At 42.0% G+C, this 23,286-nt stretch overlaps 1 protein-coding gene across 4 annotated transcripts; it reads right to left on the bottom strand.

The window, feature by feature from the left end:
- Window positions 1–23,286, bottom strand: IP6K2 (inositol hexakisphosphate kinase 2). Of its 4 annotated transcripts, none has more exons than XM_030956646.1 (7): window positions 23,185–23,286; window positions 17,972–18,072; window positions 6,863–7,161; window positions 4,509–4,731; window positions 3,504–3,679; window positions 2,200–2,375; window positions 1–785 (listed from the first exon to the last, which is right to left on the bottom strand). In XM_030956646.1, the coding sequence occupies exons 3-7, from the start codon at window positions 7,062–7,064 to the stop codon at window positions 288–290; spliced, it is 1,275 nt and encodes a 424-aa protein (XP_030812506.1). In that variant the 5' UTR covers window positions 7,065–7,161; window positions 17,972–18,072; window positions 23,185–23,286; the 3' UTR covers window positions 1–287. The 4 variants fall into 4 exon arrangements, with proteins under 4 accessions (XP_030812506.1, XP_030812507.1, XP_030812508.1 ...); XM_030956647.1 differs by having other exon boundaries at window positions 23,097–23,193; XM_030956648.1 differs by lacking the exon at window positions 17,972–18,072 and having other exon boundaries at window positions 23,185–23,271.

The raw sequence follows: 23,286 nt of genomic DNA, 5'->3' as shown, positions 1-23,286 counted from the left end.
TTACAACGAACAAAAAGAATTTTATTGGAACATATACACACAGGGATAACAGAGGTATCTGAGTAATCAAATATGGAATGTTTAAGAAAGTTAAAATAAATAAGGATACCAAGTTTTGCCAGTGCTAGGTCCAGCACCAATGTAAGTAAATGCCCTCTGAACAAGTCTGACTCTGACAGGATTATCCCTGCAGAGCCTGTAAAGATTCCTACCACCAGAAAGTGGCCAATAATTTTGGAATACAAAGAGTCACAATAGTGCTTTCTACTGATGTGCATTCACACTGTTTATTCACTACTTTCGTCTCTTATTTCTTTAATAATATCTATTAAATTCTGGAGTCCAAAAACGTAACCCGTGTCTTGGCCCTCGTGCACCACAGAATCTTCTCCATAGTATTTGCAGGTTGTGTGGGCAAAGTCTATCATGCGGACATCGACAGTGCTGGCAGTTGGTTTGTAGGCATAGGCTCCTGCCGACTCATCTGAAGATTCCTCTGAAAGGTCCTCTAGGTCCTCTGGATCCGAGTCAACGGTAACTTCCTGCCTCTCCTTTCCATCATAGATGATCAGCAAGGAGCTGGAATAGAAGCGATAGGACTCCTGTTTCTCCAGCACAGACTTGAGTTCAGTGAGTTTTTTAATAACGGACTCAAAGAGTTCCCTGCGCAGGTATTTGCCATTATGAAAGAACTGGTAAAGTGCTTCTTTGAATCCTTGGACTGAGAGTTTTCTTCCGTGGTATTTATTCATGAACATCAGCTGGCCGGTGCCTGCCTGGTAGACCTGCATGTACAAACACAAGACAAAAGGAATAGTTAAAATTGCTGACACACTGATACCAAAGCCTTGAGAGGGAAAAAAAAAATTTAAAAAAGCATGCTACTTAAACCTTTTACAAGATGACATACTAATCTCTAAAACTGCTCTTGCACAATTATAGAAATTGCTATCAACTGATCTGGCAGTGCCTGTGCAACTCAGAGGAAGTGGAAAATTCCCTCAGTTTAGATTTGAGCTTTTCCATCCAGAATGTAAGAACAAGGACTTTAAGTGAGATTAGGAAAGCTGCAGCCAAGATCTCCAAATTCAAGCTACAACTTGTACCACAGCCACTCATCCAGCTCATTACCAAGCTCTGCTCTAGGATGTATCAGTTGATTCTCAGCATGCTGATATCTGAGTGACAGCAAACATTCCTATACAAAACTACAGTGTACCCCATAATCATCTGTATTTGAAGAAGTCAGAGGTCCTCCTGCAGAAAATGCCCTCCTGCAGGAAGGCATAGGAGAGTGGTCTATACAACTGATGGTTCAATAATGCCTAAACATCTGGGTCAAGAAAGGATTGCAAGTGCTTCCAAAGTTCCTCTCTGTTTTCCAACACAGGTCAACACTGGAAAGTGAACAATGGCAATGCCCTGCTCAAATCCCAGCACACTGTGGTTAGAAATGCAGCTCCCACACTTTCGTTTCTGCCTCATGTTTTTCTCTGAATTTGAACAGTGAGCTGAACACCACACATGGCAACAGTCCTGCTATGGAACAAGTCCTAGCAAACACTGCTAGCATTCCTGGAATCTACTGGATAGGAGGAGAGAAGCTTCAGGAAAAAACTCCAACACAAACATGTTGTTTCCCATTTGTCACTCTAGGAATACAGAAACAAGTAAACAAAAAATTCAGGTGAAAGTCCACACAATGTCTCCTCATCTGGCAACAAGTCTTATCACATTTACCAAGCACTTCTTGCCTGCACTTTGCAACAAGTCTACTTCAAGCAGTGAAAGATCTGTGGCTTTCAAAGTTACACAACAGAACTGATTGCTTCTTAATATTTTTACAGATTTCCATGCTGTTAATTCAAAATGCCTATAACTGGCCCCTCCTGTAAGTGTTCCCTATGCTATCCTGAAGTGTTAATTGAATCAGTAGTTTTAACAGTTTTGAAGTGCTGACAAGGTGCAGGAGGCTGTGTGTTCAGAGCTTGCACTCACTGATGCAGAGTATGGGCTGCAGGCTGCTCCCGCAGATGCTCCAACTGATCGGTGACACTCAAAACCCTCACTCCCCTCTGTGAAGGAAACGAAGCACAGCAGCTCAAGCGCAACAACTTGTGAGATGCCTGCATAAACCCATAACTTCACTACCAGACACAGGTGCCAGCCTGCTGGGCACACTGCCGAGCTGCCCCTCACCTGCATGCCGCAGACGCGCACTCCGATCACGGCCGAGGTGCTCTGCTGGCACTTGCGGATCTGATTCGCCTTCTTCTCCTCGGACGCGTCGTCGCCATGCTGTCGGGTGCCCATCTTCAGGTCCAGCACACACGGGACCTCGTAGCGAGACGTCAGGTTCTCCAGCAAAATGAATTCTGAGCAGTTAAGGAACAAGGCTTGCAATGAGGAATACAGGTTTTAAAAACATTGCCACAGATTTTATAGTGCCTCACGCATAACTTTAAGGATATCCAAAACATGCCTAGTATAAAGTAATCTAGAAATATTACAGTTACATAAACTTAAGATGCCCTCTCTGTTTTAAGCCAGTTCTAGTTTTACTGGTCTAGAGAGAGACTAGTGAATTTCCACATTAAGTGAAAACCAAAACCAATCAGCGCTCTACAAAAATATAATGTGGCAGCTGACTTTGAATTATGACATATTTCCAGTCTAGCAAGAGACTTTTTTTTCTATGGGAAGTGAACATTTTGTGTATTTGTATTACCATTCAAAACCAGTGAAGCATTTTCACACCATCTTTACAACTTCAAAACATCTGTATTATTACTGTCCCAAAGATATCACACACTTTTTAGGCAAATGAATAATAATCTAGTGAAATGGTGAGGGTACCAGCCAAAAAATCCTACCAATTTGATCATTTATTAGTCATAGATGTTTCAGTAATCCATCACCGAAACTCCTCACACTGAGAAATTTGTTTACCTCAGTATTTAGATACTACTACTTTTGCAGGATGTATCAGTAGCATCCAAGCCTAAAGCAAGATCAGTTTTTGATGGAATGCTCAGAGTGGAGATGTTTGCCTATGAATCCACAGCACAAAACCGATGTGCTTCAGCCTTCATGGATTCAGTCAGTTTTTTTGTTTCTCATGCTGCAATCCTACATTACAGTTTATATTCTTAAAGCTCATCAAAAAGAGACTACTAGAAGCAGAAACTCCAGGCACTGGAACATCCTCTCTGTTTAAGAAACTGACGAAAAGAGGAAGAGGACCCTGGTTTTTAAGATCACAATGTGAAGATTTTAATTGAGTTCTCTGAATTTCCCAGCTTAGGTAGTTTGTTACGTGCTGGAAAAGCACATTTCTAGGAAGTGCTGGCAAATCCTTCAAAGATACCAAATAAATCACAGCTTCTGAGAGTCTCTTGGGACTGCAGTTAAGCCTGCTCTGTACTCTTATCTGGAATGTTCAAGAAATAAGAGGCAGAGCCCTGCTCATTCCATTGTTATGAGGCACTTTCAGGAAAGGATACTATATTGATTTCGGTGCTTTGCGTTTTCCTTCATCCGCTGTAACTGTTGCTGGTGACATTTCATGCTCCAAGGATTATGGTGTTTAAACTGAGAACTGACATTTCCTTTTTTCTCTACAGTGCAATACAAGACTTCAGATTTCTTCAGCCACTCAAATTCTTCCTCCAGTTTGTGACTAGAAAAACAACAAAGTAACAAATTACAGGTCAAGAGGAAAAATAAGCTCTTGAAGAGTGGCTGTCAATGGATTTAACTCTACAACCTATTTTGCTCAACTTCATTAACAGCAAGCAGAATCCTTATTTTCCTCTCCTGTATATGTACACAAAATGCCCATGAATAGGGTTTCAACCATTACAAAGCCACTTCCAAAATAATATAATAGAGCATACAGCCTTATTATACATCTTCTACCTGTGTGCATGGCTTCTATGAAGTAATGCAAGAGGTAGCAGTGCATTTTAAAGGTTTTAAGGTTTACCCTTTGCTAAGGTCACTGTTTTTAGCACAACACATCACAGCTCACAGTTTATGGTGGGCACAATTAATAGGAATGAACAAGAGGGAAAATGTCACTAGCAGGGATAAAGCAGGATTCCTAACAAAGTATGCCATACAGAGTAGCACTTAAATATGTTTGGGGTTGGTTTATTTTTAACTATTGTTCTTTTGCAGGTGAGTGAATGCTTTTTGTTTGTTTGTAGAGGTGGTTCTTCGTGGTTTGGTTTCTTTGGTTTGTGTTTTTTTTTCTCTTTCTGAAGTGTCCAAAATAACTTTGGGAAACTCGTTTCAACTGACCACAGCAGAAAAAAAAAAAAAATACTCAACTTAGCCTTTACTGAGGGCTAAGGACATACTAGTTTCACTAGTGAACCTGTCTGCACTGAAGAGGTCAGGAAAAACAAAAGAAACAAGAGAAGAAAAGAAAATGAAAGTGAAAAGAGTTCTAGGGACTTCTCCAGAGTTCTGGAGAACAGAATTTGACAGTGAAAAGTCAAACTTACCTTTTCATTTTTTCCTCTTTCCTGTGCTGCCGGACCCATTCCTTCGATATCTTCTCGTTTTCTAGCAACACTGTTTTTTTGTTAGTCCACCGCAATAGTTTACTTTTGGGTTCACAGTCAGAGTTATCTAAGTTTTCTAGGTTATCGTGGTCCCCATTTAATGGATATGCTATTAGACATAAGTTTCCATCTTCATCCTCTTCAAAGCTCACTGATACCACACCTGAAGAGAAAAAGGACCCAGACAGTTATGAACTGCTCAAGCGACAAGCAAGCCTTTTAGAATGCTTTCTTTTACACTAAGAATACAGCAACTTTATTTTTTCTCTTACCCCAGTCCTTAGTTTCTATCTTGCCACAGGCCAAACCTCATCTGCCAACCTAACAAATATCAAAAGAGCTAGACAAAAATGACACCTCACAAAAGACAATTTATCATATTGGCACAACAATGATACAAAAGATCATTTTCCCTCTCTGAGGCAGTCAAGCAACAATCAAAGAATAACAGGACACAATTTCAATTAATAAAAGTTTTTATTAATTAAAAAAATCTGACTGGTCTGATTCTAAGTGATATGTAAAACATTTGTTAACATCTTGCAGTGAAAAGTGACCTGCACAAAATAAAAATTCACACTAAAACCTTTTCAAATTTTGCATGACAGCAAAGCAAAAAGCAGTTCTCTGAACAATACTTGGTTAATAGATCCCAAGGGAAAGGAAAGATGTGCAAGGAGAGCAAAACAAGGGAAATGTCACATTACAACAGAAACTAGTCCAAAAGCTTCCACTTAAAATCACCATGTTTAATTATACATTTTCATCTATTTTTTGGAATATATTTTATTGATACTGTTATGCAGCAATCTTGTGGAATAAGTAACAAAAATGCAATACAAAGCAAATCTGTTTGCGGTACAGAAACATGGTGAACCTCAAAAGCATTTTTTCTCCTTATCCTCCCCTCAGGAGTCTCTAGAGCACTGCATTGTATTTTAAGAGTCTTAGTGGAGCACTGACAGATGTGCCCAGTACCACATGAGTAAGTCTCAGGAGTTAATGGAGAAGCCATAACAATTATCTGAATTGGTTTTTATTTTGTTTTCCAGTCCTCTATTTCAGACCAGTCAGTCTGCACAGTTCTTGCAGCTCATCACTAGCTGGGGGAGAGGTCTTGGTGAGCAACTGGAATGCCCAAGGTGGGCAGCAGCTCCCAGACCTGCAGGGCTGGGGCAGGGAGTACAGAACCTCTGACTGTCCCGATGTCACAAAGGAAAGGACAATGAGGAAAAGGGTGGGGGAGCCAGCTAGCAAATGGCTTCTTTGCCTTTACTCTGGAAAAAAAAAATCAGAGGTGGACCAAGAAAGGCCCCTTCCCTCTAAATCCCTCCCCATACTTCCCAGAAAGCCACATACACTAGTACAATTGCTCTATTACATTTTGAAAAGTATCATTCAAAGATCAGATTTTCTTCCAGTCCAACAGAACTTGTAATTAGACATGGCAGAAAGTCTCTGTAAATGAGCAGAGATTATTAATTCTGAAACATCACTGAAGTCTTCCATCACTTTCAAAGGCAGAACACAAAACTTCATCACCATCATGGTTGTTAAAATCAATATGCTTTAAAAAGCAATTGCATTTTAAAAAAAGTGCTTCAGACATATTCATCATTAGAGAGCAGTTGATGGAATAGAAGAAAGAAAAAGAAGTATTCCTGTTAACTAGTTCAATTCTTAGGAGAACTGGAATTTCCACTCCTACATAACTTCTGACTCAGCCTCATCACAGCTACTTGATCCTTGCCTACCTAAATGCCATGAATTTTCATTTCCTTAATGGCAGAAATAACACTGCAAGTATTCAACAAGACACCTTACTGGCATGTACTTATTGCAATTGAAATGAAAGTCAGAGGAGAAATCAAAGCACAAAAGAGACCACAACTAAGCTTACACAAAACACTATTATCCATCCTTACCAAATCCTTTGTAAACAAACATTAAACAAGTGGCAAAAAAAAAAATCCACAAAAAAAGAAAAAAAAAGAGGCAGATAATTACTGAAAATGTTCTCAAGCTGTTAGCTACTTACCTGTGCCTAAGGGAGATATATGGGCTATCACCAGCAGAGTTGCTCTACTCTAATGCTGTTAGTCAGCCCAAACACCAACTTGGCAAGCATTTCCACCCTGCATCTCCACAGCCTGCCTCAGACAACATCAAAATACATGAAAAAAAACCTAAAATCTCTTCCACACAGAAGAGATTTCAGAGAGAACAGAGAGCACAGCACACTCGCATTAACAGAAATGAAAAGTCCGACCCCATTCAAAGGTTTGGTAACTTACCCTCATATTGTGGAGTGAATTTACGCATTTCTGTCGGGAGAGTCTCATAGAACTGGTGTTCTCTCTGAATAAGAGGTTTACAGATGGTCTTGTCATCAAATCGGAGGACACAGGAGTGTCCTCCAACTTGGTGGACAAAAGGCTGGAGTAAGACTCCCTTGGAATAGTGCTCCACTTCCATTGCTCCAAATGCTGGGCTCATCCTTGTAGCACATTAGACAGAAGACGGCGTCAGTGGTGAAGGCAGTTCAGAGCCTGAAGCCTCCGAGCCCTGCAGGTGTTTACTCTGATTCAAAAGTCTGTTAAGGCAAACACAGGAGAGCGGCGGCCGTCAGTGTCTGGGCGCCGTGCCCCGGGAGCCCGGCGAGAGCGAAGCGGGGCCGAGCACGGCCGAGCGCGCACCTCCCGCTGCGGACTGCGGCGACTGCGGCCGAGCGCGGGGCGCAGCCACGAAAGCTCTGCTGGACACGCCCCCGCCGAGCCGCAGCCAATGGCAGCGTCCGGGGGGCGGGGCTGCCAGCACGCCATGCGCACGCGCAGAGCAGCAGAAGGAGTGGGGCGGCCAGAGCGGCTCGCCGCGCCCGCACAGGCAACCCACCGGGCCAGCCCCGCCGCTCCGCATAGGAAACCCACCCGAGCCAGCCCCGCCGCTCTCCCCAAGGAAACCCACCCGAGCCAGCCCCGCCGCTCTCCCCAAGGAAACCCACCCGGGCCAGCCCCGCCGCTCTCCCCAAGGAAACCCACCCGAGCCAGCCCCGCCGCTCTCCCCAAGCAAATCCACCCGCGGCACCCGGGCCAGCCCCGCCTGCCGCACCCCAGCCCCCGACCGCCGAGACAGCTCCCCTTGCGCAGGCCAGCCCGAGAAGCGGGAATTAACACCGAGCGCACAATTCCCCCCTTCCAGGCAAGGACAGCAACCAACCGACGTCCAGAGTGGGACGTGTATTGCACCGGTTCATTCACAACATGTCAGATACCGAAAATATGGCACAGATGCAAGCTCGTCACGGGCAAGCCCCAACGCTAATGTGCCATTTTCCAAGAACGCTTTTTTCCCCTACATTCAGCAGAAGGCAGTGGCCTGTGCCAGCTGCATCCAAAAGATCTGCCTCTGTACCCTGTGACAGCACACTGCTCGGTTCTGGCCAAACACCAGTTTCATGCAACCTGCACTTCAGTGAGCAATTAAAAGGAGCGACGCTGAAAACTAAAACATGACTGTCTTGTTCTCTGCCTTCCAGTAAATTTTTAAGTTGAGTTACTCTAATTTTAGACCAAAGCTTTAATGATTAACTTTTTGTGGCTAAAAACAACCTCATGCTCATTTTGCCTGAAGATAGTTACACGGACAATAATGCACTTAATTCAAAGAGACTACAAAGTGTTCTAGGTCACAGGTCTATTTTTATTTGTCCTCCTTAGATATTTAACAGCTTTACATTAACTGGAAAAGCAGAGACCTGCAGGCTTAAAGCAGCAGCACTACCAGAACTACATACGCCTACAGCATGTCCTGGACATAAGAGCATTAATTGAATTAAACAACTAAACTGCTTAAAGAAACAACAGATCGATCACCTGAATGAACTCCAGGTCCTGGAATGTTTACCTGTGCCTAAGGATAACAGGTCAATAAGAGCTGAACGTGTTTTTTTTGGTGGGGCTTTTTGGTGTTGGTTTTTTTTCCTCTTTTCTTCCAAGTGCCTTATTTGACAAAACATTATCAGGTTCTTGTTTTTTCTTTTTTTTTTCCCTTTTAATTCTGAGGAATAGTATTCGTCAGAAACAATAATGTCTTCTGATAACCTATATTATTAAGATTAGAGCATTATCAATAAACTTTGATTTCTCTTTGTACTACTTTTAATTTCCTAGTATTCTTTTTCTAATGCAGCTACTGCATCACCACAGAATTTTCTAACCTACCTCAGCATCAACAATTTGACAACTCAGAGACACACATATAAAAACCTCTCAGTTATACCCCAAACACAGGCCACTTCAAAAAAACCCAACTGCACCAAGCTGAGCAACCCTGGAGTGCCCTGGCAATGCAGAAAAGCCACGTAACCATAGCCTGTCCCCAGGTCCTGGGCAGTCCAACGTATCTCTTCAACTGCCACAGTCACAACGGAGCACTCTTACAGCTCCTGAGTCACAGATTTATTTCTCCATGGCTCCCCAAAGTAGCACCCACTCCATGCAGAGCCACACTGCTCTTCACTAAGGCTCACCTGCAAGCTGGCTTACCACCACACGTGTAACACACTTGGAGCTGTCTCCAAATACACACTTAACAAGCCACATTACCTCCTGAGTAAACTCTGAGAAATGTTTCCCTTTTCCCTTACAGAAATCATAAGCATCAGTCTGTATACTGCACCAGTAATTGTACAACTCTTTAGCTCTCATTAGGATTTTCTAGAGGCAATAATGCCTTCGGTCCTCTGGAATTTCTGAGGGAAAGCCAGAAGTGTGCCAGGTTTCACTGAAGGTGCATTTCCCATGTATATGATCTTGCAGGGCCAAAGCTTTACACTGGCACAGCCACATTTAACAGCCCTGCAGAACAGCAGCAGTACAAGAGCCACTTTTTCCAAGTCAGCATCACCACTCTGTGGCTGCCTTCCTAATTACCCCTGATACAGAGACATTGCCAACTGCAGTGATTCAGACTGAGAAAGCACCTTGCAACATCCTTTAACCTCAAACACTTAAATCTGTCCCAGTCCTCCTGCATTACAGTTGCATCAGGAGTTAACTCGAGAAGATATTTATGCCATAGAAATTACTCTAGCAAACATCATCTCCAACACAGATGACCTACACCTTGTTTATCCCAACACATCTTCAGGGAGCTCATTAGTAGCAGCTCATTGTTTGCTTCCATGGATGCCCAAGTGGTCTGGACAATACTTGTATGTAGATTGCACTCAGCAATGGAACTGCCAAGCACAGAATTGGACAGGACTACTCATTGTACTTCACCCTTTCCTGAACAAGTAATATCTGGCAGCACATCACACAGTGTAACTTCCCATTGGAGGAAAAAGAAAGAGAGTTTTTTTCGTGTTCTGATATTATACAAATTATCTGATAAGTTATTATAATCAGGCAGTATTTAGATAAGGGTGGGGGTTTTTTGAGAGAAACATTGGTAACATTTGTACATAGTCCAACACAGTGTACCCAGTCAGCACTACCACAAGACAAACGTGAAACTACCAGAAATAAAGGGGAAGGCTCACACAAATGAAGATAAGTTTACTGTGCCTGTATTAGTAAGTTCTGCTTCTGTTTTTATCTTCCAAAAACTGCAGCGCAACTCCCCCATGTTCCGTTTCTATGACTGAATTTTTGTAGTACATATCCCTGCTGAAAAAGCTCTGCAGCAGAAACTGCGTGCAAGGACTGCTGAGCAGAGCATCAGCAAGGAGCTCCTTGCCATAAAGCCTTTAGCTGAGCTCCTTAATTGTGCAAGGCAACCTAGTGCCTTTTTGTGAAACTAAACCAGATCCGATGGGAACATTGGAACAATGCTCAAGAAGATAGCAGCAAGACCAGGTCATTTTGTCAACAATTTAGGTTTCAATGAGGCCTTAGTTTTCACTTTGATTAATTAACATATTTTAGCCATTCAAGAAGCACTGTTTATGTAATAAATTCAGTCTCTTTTCATGCAATAAAATTCTTCTCACTTGAAAAAAGGTTTTGAGTAAGATTTTACATTTTTTCTGCTGCATGTCTTACATTACCATTACTAACAATCAGGATTTGTTTATCATTTTGGCTCTCCTTAATATTTGGAATTTTGCCATTCAGATTAACTGGGCCTGGAGCACAACTGTAATGCCCATCAGAAATGCTTTGCACTGTTTCATTTATAAATACTTTAATTCCATAAACAGCCTCACAATATGCCAAACTGGTTGCAGTTCCTTATAAATAAAAGCTTTGACCTAAGACCAAGAGTTTCAAGCAGCATTGATGTTGATCAGCACAAGCACAATGCAGTTTTTCACTGCCTTTCCTCTGATTCTACACCCAGTTTGTTCTTAATGCTCTTTGGGAAAGAAAGAGCCCAGAACAACTGGTTTTAGGCAATCTTCCCAGATAGCAAATGCAGGCTCACTGTACCCTGCCCTTTTCCTCCTACGTGCTTTTAAGTGCCTTTGACTAGTTTTTGTTCAAACAACACATCAGCCAAAAAAGCAGACTTACTAATCCTTCACATGTCAAGCATTTTAAGGAAAAAATCTGACATAACTTGAAGGAGCAAATAAACACGTGCCTGACACAGCAATATTCGCTTGAGCAATGTCATTCCTACAGTAAGCAGCAAAAGATGTTTAAAACCCAAACCTGCAAACCAGAAGTGACATTTATAGACATCTTATCCCCATCACATGTGACAATGACCATCAAAAGAATACCACAATGAATTCATGTTTTCAGGCTCTTAATATTAATCCCAGGTGACAGCATTCTTTGGAAGGTACTTCATGTCATTACAGATTCTCAACTTAGTCCCATACGTAATTGCATTAATGAACACATTCTCTGGAGAGCACAGGTCTCAATTAAGCAGCAGCTTCTTCCTTCATAACAATCTTAAAAGTAATACACCTCCTGCCAAAACTTTGTAATGATAGAACTACTGATGCAGAACTGCCCTTCTGTTGAATCTGTTAAAACTGGGTTCTCTCTAGTGCAGGCTTTTTGCTCTGGATGGTTAGCATCTTCAACTCCACACGACCATAAATCAGCTTTACAGGGACAGAAATAGCAAGGCAGCAAAGCTTTCTGCCTGTCCTTTTTTCTCAGTTCACTGGGGAGTGCAGAGGAAGCTGACAGGGAAGAGATCTGCAGGGCAGAGCTGCTGCAGGGTGATGAAGCAGACAAAGCAAAGCCCCTTCCCAAGGTTCCAAGGTGCTGTGGTTTGACACTGGCACAACCCCAGGCACCCACAAGAGTTGCTCACTCACCCTGCCCTGCCACAGCTGGCAGAGGAGAGAAAACAAAAATTAACAAAGGCTTCACAAGCTGAGGTAAGGACCAGGAGAAACACTTCAAGGGCAAAACAGGCTCAACGTAAGGTTGCAAAGTGAATTTATTACTAACAGAATCAGAGGAGGATAGTGAGAAGTAAAATAAGCCCTTAAAACACCTTCTGTCCCCAGCTCCTCCCTCCTTTCCACCAACAGCACAGAGAGGGCACAGGAGTTTTTGGGTCAGTGCATCACTGAGATTTTCTTCTGCTGCTCTGGGAGAGGAGTCCTTCGCCTACGAGGCCGTGGGGTCCCTCCCAGGGGAGACAGCTCTCCGTGAACTTCTCTGCCATGGGTCCACTCTCAGGAGCAGCTGGTCTACAGCACTTGCTGCAAGGTGAACTCCCCCCACGGGCACACAGCCCTCCCAAATCTGCTGTGATGTGGTTCTGTCTTCCCACGGGGTGCAGTCCTCCAAGGACAGGCTGCTCCAGCCTGGAAGCTGGGCCCTCTCTCTCCACTGGGGCTTCTACTGGATCACAGCCTCCTCCAGGCATCCACCTGCTCTGCCATGGGAAACTCCCCCATGGGCTGAGGGTGGATCTCTGGATCCCCCGTGGATCTCCATGGGCTGCAGGGGAACAATCTGCTTCACCACAGCCTGCAGAGGAATCTCAGCCCAGCACCTGGAGCACCTCTTCCCCCTCCTTCACCACTGACCTTGGTGCTGCCATGTTGTTTCCCTCACATGTTCTCACATCCTCCTCTTCCCTGACTAGAAGCAAAACTCTGTAACTTTGTTTTGATTTCCTTCTTAAATATGTCATCACAGAGGCGTTATCAACCTCTCTCATTGGCCCAGCCTTGGCCAGCAGCATGTCCATCTTCAAAGCCAGCAGAGATTGGCTCTGCTGGACATGGTGGAAGCTTCCAGCAGCTCCTCACAGGAGCAATCTTTGTGGTCCTCCTGCTACCAAAAACCAGGCCATGCAAAACCAATGTACAAGGAAACAGAGGAATGGCATAGTCAGCCAACAGGATAGAAGAGTATCAGTGACCTATTAGATCAGCCAAAGAGAAAGCTGCTTCAGCCCAAAGAACATTCAGGGAGAAACAACAAAACTGAGACTGGGCACAGAAAGATGCAAATAACAAGGTGAAAAATACACGGTATGTTTTTGAGAGCCCACCCCTCCACCTGTTTCAAGCACAACACTGAAAAGGTACTTGAGGTCTGAGTTGATAAGTCATATGTTGCTCAAAGAGAATGACTTTTCACAATTGAAACAGGATAAACACATTATAAGAGCCTACAATAATACATCCATAAACCAAGAATGGCTACAGGAATTTTACAAGTCCTCATATGATTGAACTACTTGTTCCATTACTAATAATGTGGTACTTTACAAATAGCAAGGTACATTCCTTCCATCAAAGAAAGCAGAGGACGCAACTTCAGGGTATTAAAAGCATTAGATATGTTAAACATGCTCAGGTTCAAAGGTCTTGCACAGCTTGTGATTAATTTTTATTAAAATCAATGCCATTCCTCCACACAAAACACTTGTTTTATTAGCAAATATGCCCAGAGTAACATGAGTAATGATTTGCTTCTAACGTTCACTCTAGCTACTGCTTGGCTCAGAAACTGAAACTACTCTGATGTGTTCTGTTTTCAGAAGTTCTTGAGATTAAAATGTAGATACTCATACTCTCTAGTGTCCATTCAGCTGGACATAAATTTCTCACAATTAAAACAATTATGATAAATGAGCTCTGCATTAATTTATCCCAACTGTTTTAATCAATTCCTGATTTTGAGAATGCATTATACCTCTACATAGAATGCAAATGCCACATTAGGATACTTTTTGAAGCCTTCTGTATCTGCAATAGAATTAATATTACTAGGTAGTAAAAGCCATAGTTTATAATTTTTAACTCCTTAAGACAGAAATGAAGAGCCCACATAATAATGTGCTTGTATTAATCCTACAGTTTTGGGAAAAGTCTTAAGAGTATCCCTAAATTCTGAATGATTACAAAAAGCAAACATTAATTCTAGTAACTAATCTGGAGGGAAAAGTTTATCTTTGACCAAAAAGCGCACTGACATTGTCAGTTCTCAGAATTTTTATTTATAAACAAAACCAAAAGTATTATAAGCAGCAAATAATTCAAATTTAATAAAGCAGTCAATAGTCTTTAATACCATGAGGAGCAAAGGGACAGTGTCATAGCATCATGGGGGAGGAAATACTAGAGTGTTTCTTTAAAAGAAAGACTGGGGGAGGAAAACCCCCTTCTTTCTCACTAAGTACAACTTGAAACAGGGGGCTGTGATGACGAAATGATGCTGAGCTGTAACTTCCTAGGCAAGCCAAGGCTATTTAAGCTCTTTTGCAGCAAATCAATCAATGTAATGATCATTAAGTTACACGACTTGTACTCAGGGATGAGTAAGCATGATGGTTTTGTACAAAGACTCAGCAGAACACTTGAAACTCAAGAGTAACTCAGCTCCTTCAGACCTACATATTCAGTCTATGTGTGCATTCCCTTTGGAAGCAGAAACACTTTTACTACAGCTTTTGGTGGTAAATCATGAGGGTGCTGGGAGTCAGACACTGTAGTGGCACATCTATCATCACCACCTACAGTCACAAAAAGCCAAGAAAGCAAATTTTTTTTATTGTGTGCCGTGCGCTTGGGCTAGACCAATAAAGGAAGCCACCTGCTTCTTAAAAATATTGATGTAATGTCTTTTTTTTTAACTTATCTTTACTAAATGGCTGGTAACTGCAGCACTACATTGCTGCAGCTCAGAAAAATTAAGTAACATCTCCAGACAAATAAGGAAACAAGTGCCTTGGATTAATTTCACAAATTAAGGGCTATGTACTGCAGAGCATACTGGCTGTCCATGGAAAATTCTGATCCGGGAGGGACCCACAAGGATCATTATTTACTTAATCATGCATAACAGATGGAATCTAGAAAGCCAGAATTATAAATGAACTCATGCACAGAATTCCTACAAAAAATGTTTGCAAAACCTTTGGGAACATGACAACTCCACAGTAGTCTTGGCCTGTCAAGGTAGAAAGCCAATCCTGTTTTTAATGTTAGCTTTAAAAATACTAGCAAACATTTAACATTAAGCAAACAGAAGATTCTCACCAAGGAAGAACACATTTTTCTGCTTTCAAACTGCCAAAAAATACCTTGAAATGCCTTAGCTTCTTCTAAGGATGTCACTCTAAAGGTACTACTCCTAGATATTTCATCCACTCTGAAAGGAGAGGGCCAATCCAACAGCAGCTGCAATGGCAAAGGACTCACAAGTGCTACATTAAATCCTGTTCTGCTGCTTCTCAGGAGCGTCAGACAGCACCCTGAGACATCCTTCCTTGTAACCAGAGCATCAAGCCTTTTCTATTCACTATGAATTCTGTCTGTAATACAGAAACGAAAGACCATGCACTGAGATGTTGAAAAATGCATAAAGATGGAATCTTTCAAAGAAAAAACATTTTTTTAACTAGCAACATGTTTATCCTACCTCCTTTCAGTCCCTAAACATGGAGTTCTAGTTTTGTCTTCCTTTAAATAAAACCCAAACACAGACACAAACACTGCCACCTGTATTTATACCTGTATATTTAACACCATAGCCGCAGAGCCACCTCCTATACCAAAAAGACTTTTGAATACAGCTTTAACAGATGAAACTTAAGAATTATGAAACATTAGGCATAACATATTGAGGGAGCAAACTAAACACAAACCAATTGGAAGTTGCATGATGTTCTATGACTACTATTCCTCACGTACAATTATTATTCCTATCTACCTTAAACCAGGTCTACAGTATTAGAAGAAACTCAGTTCCCCAATCCTTTTGTCTAGGAAAGCAAGACAAGTCACCAAGGCAATCTCCAAGAACTTCTAGCTTTTTCACATAAGCATGCACAGCAGGCCCTCAGCTGCAATTTCTTAAAATTCAGCAAGGAGGTTATGTGCCCTGTGCAATTGATATTTCAACATCTAAAAAAAGCAGCAGCTTTCAGCCTTCCCCACACCATTTGTAATCTGTAATCTTAACTCCTACAGTTACAAACTTCTGGAAAAATGCCAGTTTTACCTCTCAAGTAAAGCTATTTTATCTCCCTGGAACTAAAATAAAGCCAAGTTACAAGTTACTAAGCATATTCAGACAGAAAAGAGCATGCAATTCTGACCCATGTAGTTTTTTCAGGGATTGTGTAATTTAAGAACCAGTCTCTTTTCCAAGTAAAAATACCATGGAAACTAAGAAACCTGAACCACCAAAACTAAGCTACTTAAACTTCCTATTTAGAAACTGATCCATCTTAAAATGGTGTTCTGGCATCAGTGGCCCAAATCACCAGTTGCTACAAAAAGACAGTACCACCCTTTGTTGTGGAGAAACCAAAATAGCACCCAGCCTTTAATCTTCTGAAAATATAACAGCAAGAGCTAAATTGTGTGGATTACACACATGAAAGTATTCTTCAAGACACCAACACCCTCAAGAAATTCCAGCATTAAAATTGAATAAATTCAAGGCTATGCCTTTCTCATTACCATGAATTTAGCAGTCTGGGAACTTTATTTTGAGTCACTCAATGGAAGAACATGGAATCTTTGTGACCAGCCCTTCAGCTGTGACCCAATTGCCAAATATGATAAGAAAAATAATGTTGATACAGGACAAGCGTCAAGTCCCTTTCAAAGTCCACCCTCCTTTAACAACACAAAGATTTTCTCTCCGTGTAATTGCTTTAGAAATCCCAACCTCTAATGCTTTTTATACCATAAGCACTAAGGGCCCAAAGGACAAGATTGCTAAATTAAAGCTTTGATGCCTAAATCCTACAATCCAAGCTAACTCCTTGAGCAAAAATTTCCAAAGGATGCACAGCAAAGGTCATTAAGAAATGCATTATTATAGGAAGAGTGGTACTCTAAATGCAGTTACCTATTTAATGCTTCTCATTTATGTGTATATTCACCTATACCATCAATACCCCTAAAAAGAAGTTTAGTCCCTTTATGTGGAAAAATGATTGAAAAGTAGCCCAGAAGGAGATAGTCATGTTTCAGAATACCCATCCCCATTTTTAACTGCAGTTCTACAAATGTAGGTTCCAAACTTTTGATGACTAAGATAAATGGAGATTCTGCTCCAGAACAGCTCACATTAATGAAATGCATTTAAAATATATTTTTGAACTGTATTTACATTTCAAAACATTGTAAACTACTGCAAACACACCTCAATTCAGATAACAAAACCCAGATTTGCATCTTAAAGGGAAGAGTTGGTATGATTCAGTGACCTCTACAGGCCCTTTCCCTAAAGCGCTGAAAGTAACTGAGACCTAAGACCTTGAACACATAGAACCCTGCAGGGTTGCCAGTGCAATTACCGAAGTTCAAATGCAAAAGATACAGCAGAATAATTTCCATGTGCTTCTTGTTTAACTGCACCAGATTGGATGAGAGCAAGTAAGGACAGGAGAGAAGTCTTACAAGACAGACTCTCATATGGCACAACAAAACCAAGGGAAAAAATCTAGACTGTTTTCCCTGGTAAATGCAACTCCCTCCAAGAACAGTTTCTTCCCATGAAAAGGACCTTTTCTGCAAGTACACCTGCACAATACTTTAAAAATGCTTTAAAAAATATTTATGTATTTCATGTTTCATTGTTCAGTGATCTCCTCTTACACCATCTGGGGCCCATTACAGCCTTAGCATAATAATCACTGACAAAGAATTAATCCATTTTAATCTCATACAGTTTACATATTCAAACAGAAATACAAAACCACTTGAAAAAAATCTTATCAATTTCAGTAATCTAGAAAAGGAAGCTTCATCAGGAGCTTGGCTGTATTGCTCCTATCCTTGAAGCAGGCTGAAATACATTTATTGATACACAAGAGCTAGCTAGTTTAAACAGCCCAGGCAATGGGATACAGCTGGAGTATGTCTTATTCCCTTAAAAATATCTGTTGCTTTAGAGGCAATTTTTATAGCAGCCACCAAGTGTGCACTGCACAACTGTCTTCAAAGAGAAATCATCACTCACCAAAATGGGAAGATGCAGACTGGACGACTGCCAAAAAACTATTTTGTCTTCAAAATTCCACAACATAGCACCACCATCCAGAGTGTGATGATGTTCCAACTCTGCATTTCCAAAAAACAGCACATTATGAGGGAGAAAAAGTATTTCAAGAAGTCAAGCTTATGAAAAAAGCACTTTATTTTTTGAAAGCAAACGTTGCACAAAGTTATGTTAAAACATTATTTGCACTTTAAGACACAATCACGATTCAGCACTTAGGTTTAAATATGTCAGAGGCTTTGCTTAATGGAACAACTTGAAGTCAGTCATCATCTCACCAGGCAATTCACTGCAGCTCCATCAGCATTTACTTCATCTACCTTCACACTCAAGGGACTACTTATCTATCTCCACAAATTCCAAATTTTGCTCCAACCTTTTTGTTCCCTCCTTGTTGGAAATGCCACAACTTCTGAATTTTTCTTGTGTAACTTTGGTCAGGGTTATTGAGAACTATACCCTCAACTTTAATACTCACAGATGTCTCTTCAGAAAACTGACTGGTTCTATTAAGCCAGAACCAGTTTTCCTAAGGTATCTTGAACAGATTCCCAGTTGCAATGACAGTTATATTAGTAGGAACACACCTACCCATCAATTTAACCTTCTATCTTCTATTAAATTCAATCAACCTTCTGAAAGTGCTAACACCTTAGAAAGGTAAAGATTATGCCTATCATGTCAGGCAGTTTCACTTCTCATTTCTGTAACCTCATGACACTAAATTATGTCATTAAAAAAAATCCATTGCCATCACACTGTCTCCATATATCCAAAGCACAAGGCAAATAAATTACCATTTTCTGGAAAAATATATGAAAAGGGAAAAGAGCAAATGTCAAATGAAAAGAGGTCATCTTCAATAAGCATGAAATTAAGCAGCACCCAAAATTCCTGATAAGGTTTCAAGCAGTGTAGAAAATTTCTGCATCACAGCACTGCACAGCTATTTGGGTATGCTTAAAGCCCTCTGTGCTCCAAGAAAGTAAAACCATTTTTGCTGTACTCATTCCAATACAGACTTTGGCATAAACTCCCCAAACCCTTCCTTTTCCTAATGAAAAATAACCTCAATAATTGTATTTTCTGTCCTTAAGTCTGTTCATTTTAAGTCTCAACAATCTGGGATGCTATTAACCAGCTTAAGCAAGTCATCCAAATTATTTTTTCCCCTTCCTTCCAACCTTCTGGAGGCCAGCACAGCAGGGCAGAAGACAGGGACCAAGAGAAGCAGTACAGCTGAATGGCCACTGTGTGAATTCAGCAGTTCCCTGGTCTGTCTGGGCCCTTAACTGGCTGATGAGCACGTGCTCAGCTCCAAACCAGGCACTGCCTGTGCCACCTCTTGCCCTACCATCCATCATGGCACACACACAAAGCAAGACTCTCAGTGCCCAAAACCATTTTATGAGCAAGCCTTTCTTTTTCCAGTAAAAAGGCAAAAGTGGGCAGTAACTGGTTCCAGCTGTCTCCAATACAGAATCCTCCAGACGCAGGAGCAATGCAGGCAGAGGGTCAAAGGCTGCACGTTGATAGCTGATAACAGCAGAGTGGTACATGCTGTACCTATTATGAAGATGATCATTCCTTACTCTGACACAGTTTGTCTTTCAGAGACACAGGCAGGGCTGCAATGGCTTTGTGCCACACAAGCCAAGGATTTGCAGAAGATTTCAGATGCTCTGAACACCTGATTAAACACAACCAATGACAAACCTTCATTTGAACAAACAATTTTGTTTCCATTATGGCTTCCAGTATTTCAGATTTTGCAGGAGAAATTTCTAGCTGCTTGCAGCAAGTGATACAATGTCATACAGCTTTTTACAGAAGCAGGAAAGAAATAACTACTTTGCCATAAAATAAATTACTATGAAAGGCCCAAAATTAACATTCTAATGAGATATTTCTAACAAAAGTTACAGAAACATATATCTGCAGCTAACCTTAAAACCTCTTAAAATATAACCTCTGGATATTTGTGAACTATCCCTGTATTGTTTCAAAGATGCAACGACCTTGGGCAAGACAGCGAGCCAGATAAAAGAATTAGCAAGAGGAAAAATCCTCTCCCTGCAATGGAAAATTTTCATCTCTTCAAGCAAGGCAGAGATGCTCAGCCGGACCTGCGTTGCCTGGAGACCAACGGCAGCTTCTTGCCAACAGGGAGGAGCCAAGCATCAGCAAATTCAACAGCTGATAAGCGGATGAACTGAATGAGAGGCGGCAAGGTTTTTCCACACGTCAGTGTAAAAACCTGACAGCTTTCAGCTAATGGTTCTAGCCCATGATCACTAGATAAATAAGAATTATTATGAATGTAAAACGTCAGCTTAAGAAAACTTCAAATTTTTCTGTATTTGGCTCTTACTCCCACACTTTGGGTACAATTAGAGCAGTAAATACCACATACAAGATAAAAATTTTAGCTGCACCTCAGCTTCTGCCCTTTCAATCTTTGAATGTGGTATGTGAATTTTTGGAATATGTTCCTACCCATTAAACAAGTTCTGTGTTTAAGCAAGGGTGCAGAAACATTCAGGAAACCAGTGAATTTCATAAAAAAGGAAGCACCTATACCTTGGCTTAGCATCAAAACCCCCATCAAATCTTGGTTCACTTCTAAACCAGCCTTTGCCCCCAGCCTTTCCCACCTGCAGCACAGCTCTCCAGGAAGGCCAGCATCAGGGATGTCAGAGAGGAGACACTTGTTTTGCCTATTCTGGCCCTGGACCTGCTCTCAAGCTCAGGCAGGTGTTAACCCAGCTGCAGGAGCAGCACTCCTGACCTCAGAAACACCCCAGCTATCTCCCAATTTCTAAAGACCATCAAATTAAGAATCATTGAAAAGAACTGACACTTAATACCAGTTACTCCAGAATTTCCCTAGATCTTATCTAGTTCAATTCACTCAAAATACTCAAGACAGTAAAGAACTAGAGCTTTCTAAAGAATGGTTTCTATTTAATTTATCCCTGTAGGTAAATTCCACAAAGACATTCCACGTCACTAGTGAAGTAGATCTTTCACCACCAACCTGACAGCAGACATTTCCCTGCCTCCAGCTAACCCAAAAGGGCAGACATTTGTGTGTCACCACTGCTGACAGACTGAGACACCCCCAGTGCCTCGAGGTTTGCATCCTTCCTCTACCCTTCAAAATTAAAAACATCCCCAAAATACCCTCAGTCTCCCCAGATGACTGGAGAACAACTAAAGCAACACCAATACCACGGATCTGGATGGAAGCCCAACCACTGACAGGCAGCAAAGAGGTTCTTTAACATCTTTTCCTATCCTGGTTTTTCAAAACCTCATGATTGACAAATGTTAAATCTTCCTTCAAAGCAACTGGTAGGGAAGGAATTTTTGTAAGTGCAAAGCCCATGATTCATATGATTGACCACTGTCCAGTTTTCCAGCTGCTTCCAAACTTCCACCACACGGTTGTGACAGCTCTGATCTACCTTTCCTCCAAAGGAAGCAGCAACATAAAGCTCGTGGTGCTTGTATAACTGAAGTACCATAGACAAGATAACAGACTGTTACTTCAGAAAGGTATAAACATCAAAGACAGAAAAGGCAGAAAAACAGTTTTGCAATTAAATGAATGTAAATTTATGAAAAGCTACACAGCCAAGTTTAATGTCTGGGATTTCTTACAAACAAGTACATGTGAATGGCTGTAATCCTTCCCATGATCCTTAACTTCTGAACACTTAACATTATTTTTTAAAAATAAATTTTCCTGAATTCTGGCAATTAAATCACTGAGTTCTGCCTTATTTACTAAAGAAAAAAATATAACAGCAATCTGGAAAATGTTAAATCAGCAACAGTAAACAAATTAATCAGTTCATTCTTAAAACACACATATTTATGGGTGGATGCATGTGTACATAAACCCAGTTTCCATTCCTAAATGTTACCAATAAGTCCTGAAAACACACAAATTAATTCAACTTAAAGAAAACTTTACAAGTTGGTTTTGTTTTCATATGAGAAAAATTATGAGCAAAGAGGCCAATTCTTGGCCAAAACAACCCTGACCTTTTTATCCCCAAGTGTCAGATCTGTTCTACTACCATTTCAGTGCTGCATGTTGAGTAATGACCAATAATACATTACCTGACTAAGAAGTTAAACCAAACATTAATATTCCAGAACCAAGTATTAAAGTAAAATTCTAATTAGAGTATTTAAAACAAAACTGTCCCCTTTGATGTTCATGAAAAGCACAGGGGCAGTGGATGCATTTCTAAAACACCTGAGTATATGGGACACATAAGGCACTGTGTCAAAAAAAAAAAGGGGGAAAAAAAGACAGCCTAGAAGTAGAGGGCAATTAAATGCCAGCATATATCAGGAAAGATATCAGTGTTAAACATGCGTCGTTTTCACAGTGGAATGAAGGCCAAGGGCATATCAGGGTGTAACTACCAAGAAGCTGTTATTCTATCAACAACGATAACATTTATTTTTTTAAACTGGATGACTATTTCCAAAGCCTCAACCGTACGTGTTTTTGTTTAAACCGTCTGCAGCTCCCAAGCCACATTAAAAAGGTATTACAAAACCGTCATCCTCAAAACAGTTCTTAACAAGGCATCACCCAGAACTTCCAGTTTACAGAGAAAAAGGGCATTCTTGAGCATCACATCCACTTATGCAACGCATCCCGCAGCACCCGTTTTTCACTCAGAACTATTACCGAGCGTACCAAGCAGCCGTCAGAGCAGCAGCAGCACACCCATCACCCGGGCAAAACGGACAGACAACGTCTGCCGATTCCCAGAACTGCTGAGTAACAGCGTGAGGCGAGCACCAGCCCCGGGCTCAGCAGCCCCGGCAGCGGCACCGCGGCCCCCCCGCGCCGGCAGCCCCCGCACCGCAAGCCCCGCGGGGAGCGCAGGAAGCGCCGAGCGGCCGGGGATGCTCCGCGAACGCTGTCACCGCTGTCCCAACCCCGGCCGTACCCGCATCCCCGGGGTGGCTCCAGGCCAGCGCCCCCCTCCCTGCCCGCCGAGCCCGGCAATGCCCCGAGGCCGCCACCGAGCATCCCCTCCGGGCAGCCGCCCATCCCCACCTCGCCGGGCGGAACTACAGCTATTCCCTCAGCGGCGACCGCCCCCGGGGCAGAAGCGACGGCGGGGGGAGCGGGGCGCGCCCATTACCTGGTGCTGGGCCGGCGCCGGCGGCGGCCTCAGCGCTTTTGTTCCTCAGACGTCAAGATGGCGGCGCGGCGCGTGGCCGGCCCTCCTCGCTCCGGCGCGCCC

Source organism: Camarhynchus parvulus, chromosome 12, assembly GCF_901933205.1.
Source record: "Camarhynchus parvulus chromosome 12, STF_HiC, whole genome shotgun sequence".
NCBI classification, from domain to species: domain Eukaryota; kingdom Metazoa; phylum Chordata; class Aves; order Passeriformes; family Thraupidae; genus Camarhynchus; species Camarhynchus parvulus.
This window is presented reverse-complemented; position numbering and strand designations above follow the sequence as displayed.